At 30.3% G+C, this 3,783-nt stretch overlaps 1 protein-coding gene across 1 annotated transcript; it reads right to left on the minus strand.

Moving 5' to 3' along the window:
- Positions 1-1,789: 1,789 nt before the first annotated feature.
- On the minus strand, positions 1,790-2,323 carry LOC124934861 (proline-rich receptor-like protein kinase PERK2). Its single transcript, XM_047475357.1, has one exon. It carries the CDS (start codon positions 2,321-2,323, stop codon positions 1,790-1,792), a length of 534 nt encoding a protein of 177 aa, XP_047331313.1.
- Between the last annotated feature and the right edge of the window lie 1,460 nt (positions 2,324-3,783).

A 3,783-nucleotide genomic window follows, 5' to 3' on the forward strand; every position in this document is an offset into this window, starting at 1 on the left:
TGTTGCTTACAACTAACGTATCAACATAACACTATAATAGTGTAAAACAAAAACAGTTTATATGAGGGTGTTCTTGCCAATTTCATATCTTATTCCTTATACCCAGTTTTAGGTAAAAATAATTATTTTTTGTGACAATTCAATTTCATATTGTCTTCTTTATGAACCATTTATAGGTAAAATTTATCATTTTCTCACAAACTCGTATATATGACAAAAATATGAACATGATATAAATTTGTTTATCATATAGTGGTTTATAGAAATTCACCATGTACACAACTATTCTTGGTGTCACCAAGTCATAATAATACTAAAAATTGTAACTAAAAATCAACAAACCAGTTATAATTCTTTTTTGTTTGTATTTCATCTAATTTCGTATTACTTGCAAACGAGGTTGTTCATTCATTTTCTTGCAAAATTTTGTGTTTGTATTCCATCTAATTTCGTATTACTTGCAAACGAGGTTGTTCATTAATTTTCTTGCAAAATTTTGTGTAACTCTCTTATTATTTCTAAAACTTCATTTATTTTTGGAACGCTATTTTGAGTCTTGCCTTCATGTCTTTTTCCTTAAGTGGTCTCTAACCTCCTTCCACCTTCTTTCTGTAACGTTCTTGGTATTATTTTGGTGAACATTATCGATAGAAAAAAATAGAATAATATTATCTAATGAACATTTTCCAGCCCGACTAATCACAAATTTCATCTTTATAACAATATTATGTGTGGAAAACTGAAAAGTGGGGTGCCATCTTCCTTGATTGTGGAAATTGTGAAGTTAATCGAGAAATGAGAAATGAGAAATAAACTATCTTCTTGTCTTGTCTTAAATATGCTTGATTCTTTATGGAGGGTATGCTTACAATTCTTCTCCAAATGTTGGGATTTGAGATATCCTATTTTTTTGCTTATCTAATTTGCTTGTGAATTGCTTTAATTATTGTGTATTGCTTAAACTAGGGGTTGTTAATGAATTTATGGATTTTATAACTAAAATAAGAATTGTAGGTAGTGAAGTTTTAGTACTACATTGGTTCACATTCTCATCAACATTTGGTGAACCATCATCTCTTGAAATAAATAGGCATAGTTGGAGACTCAGCTTTTCAAATAATTTCAAAGAAATCCGACCCTCTTTTAAACATTCTTTTCTCATCGACCCCCTCTTCTAGTCTTGTGATAACAAGAGGTTAATATCCTTAACCTACCCGAGAGATCTTGGGTTCGAGTTTGTCATTTTAACTTAAAATACTACATTACCTTTATTTTAAAAAATTTTAAAATCAATTTTCAATTAAAGAACATTAGAAAAATAATTACCTCTTTATGAATGATGATGTGTTAAGAAAAAGTCCTACGTGATTCATGGGAATCTCCCAATGGACCCTAAACCAACCCTACCAAAACTATCCCACCCTCAACTTATAGAGGTAGTAGCCATTGCATTGGATTCTCACAAGTCAGATCTCTCTCTCACACACACACACACACACAAAGACAAATCATCCCATTTTCGTTGGTTGGCTCAAATTGCCCATCATTATTGTCTCCTTACTATATACAAATGGATCAAGATGCAATCTTTAGATGAATCTGAAATAGTGTATCAATCTCAACAAAATAAAATTAGATAACTCTGTTAATTCCAATCTATACCCACAAGTGAAGAGATATGACAGCCTCCATTCCAAAGATTCTAATATAATTAAAGAATTTCAGCAAATTAATTAAAGAAAACAAAATGATTTTCTAAACCTTAAAGCCATGGACCTAGCTCCGGGCGTCAGATCAACTGAGCATGCGCTGGTCCTGGAGTCACTACAGGGCTCGGAGGACTGAAACTCGGCGGTGGTGCCACCGCCGGAACCGTCGGAGACGGAGGGGTAGGTTCCGGCACCGGCGGAGGAGGAGGTGGGTTAATGTCCGGTGGAGGAGGAGAACTAATGTCCGGGATGGGTGTTGTCGGAATTTCCGGCGGCGGCGGCGGCGGCAGAGGAGGAGTAATATCTGGAACTGGGGTTGTCGGAGTTTCCGATGGCGGAGGAGGGTTGTTAATGTTTGGGACAGGGGTGGTCGGAGTTACCGGAGGCAGGGGAGGTGGGTAGACGTTTGAGCTCGCCGGAGGATTGTATGTAGTGGTTGTAGTTCCGGCGGAATTGGGTATTGGGATGGGGTTTGTGGTGGTGGGAAAGATGAGGGAATTGCGATCTTTGTGATTCCGATGACGAACGATTGAGAATCCGATGATGAATCCGGTGACGACGAGGACTGTTATTATGAAGATGAAGATCTTGGTTGCTTTTCCGACATAGCACATTTTGGCCGGAGATGAGTGAGAGAAAATGAAAGAAAGAAAGAGAATTGAAATTGAAACATTTGGGAATTGGGGATAGTGTGATTATTAACTTAGTGTAGCCCTTGTTGCTTTTGGCTTGTTTTCTGTTGGTGGAGAAAATTATGTTTTCTTTGTCACGTGAACCCCCATTCTTAGACCAATAGCTTCTTTTATTACTTTAATATATATTATAAATTATTTTAATGTTTTAAACTATTAGTATTTGAATATTATATATTATTTAATTTATTAAAGTAGTTCAAATAGATAAGAATGAATATGTTTAATAAAAAGTATTAGGTTTAAGAAAAAGAGACTAGTTTTTAGCAATAAAACAAAATATATATTTAGTTGAAAATGCATTTAGGCCTTGTTGTGGGTTTTTTTAAAAATTAAGAGAGAGAAAAATTAGATGAAAAGTGATAATTTTAAAAAAATAATAATTATTTTTAATAAAAAGACTTAAAGAGTATTGATATTTATAAATAAAATAAAAAATAATAATTTAAAATATAGAGTATTTTTGTATTTTGGTTAATGATATGAGTGATTTGATCGGTGAGAAGCAATTGATTGGAAAATGGATTTTGTGTGGATTTTTTAAATAACTCAAAGAGAACAAGACCTTAGTTGAATTTAAATAAAATTAGATTTGAAGATTTTATTTTATTTAAATTAATATTAAAATTTGAATTTAAATAAAATTAGATTTGAATATTTTATTTTATTTAAATTAATATTAAAAATATTTTAATACAAAATAAATATTTCAAAAATGACTTTAAAATGTAGCTCAAAATAATAATGTCATTTTGTATTGAGGAAAGAAGAGGGAGAGGAAGAAAAGTGAAGGTGGTTGGCAGTTGGCAAAGAGGGTATCTATAGGGACTCGAGCCTGACACTCTTCATGTTCAATTTATTTAAGTTTCTACAAATAATATATACAATTATTATTTAACAAACAATTGTATTTGTATTAATTCTTTTTTTATATATTTTTGTTTTTAAAGTTAGAAAACGAATTAGCCACAATAATAAGTGTTTTAGATTAGAGGTGTAATTTTATTAGTGTAATTTTCTCACTTTATTTATCTTAGTGGGTTAGTTTTATTTAAATTATTATGCAATAAAATATTATTATAATTTAATCTAAATAATTTTATTTTAGTAAATAAAATATTTATTTATTTAATTCAAATATTTTATTGTTTTATTAAACAAAATTGCTCAAAAAACATAAATTATTAAACAAAACATACCTTAAATAAGGGTAAGCACTCAAAATCTACCTACCCCATTTATAAATTTAAAATAATTATTTGATATATTTTTAAATAAATAAAATTAAAATAATTAATCTCAAAAATAAAATCTAATTAAAAAAATTAATTAGATTAATTATTGTGATAATTAATTCTAATTAATTAAAGATAATGGTCAAA

Source organism: Impatiens glandulifera, chromosome 4 (genome assembly GCF_907164915.1).
Source record: "Impatiens glandulifera chromosome 4, dImpGla2.1, whole genome shotgun sequence".
NCBI lineage: Eukaryota > Viridiplantae > Streptophyta > Magnoliopsida > Ericales > Balsaminaceae > Impatiens > Impatiens glandulifera.

What these genes read in the sequence shown, in the direction of transcription:
- LOC124934861 (XM_047475357.1), bottom strand. Translation starts at nt 2,323, where the DNA reads ATGTGCTATGTCGGAAAAGCAACCAAGATCTTCATCTTCATAATAACA.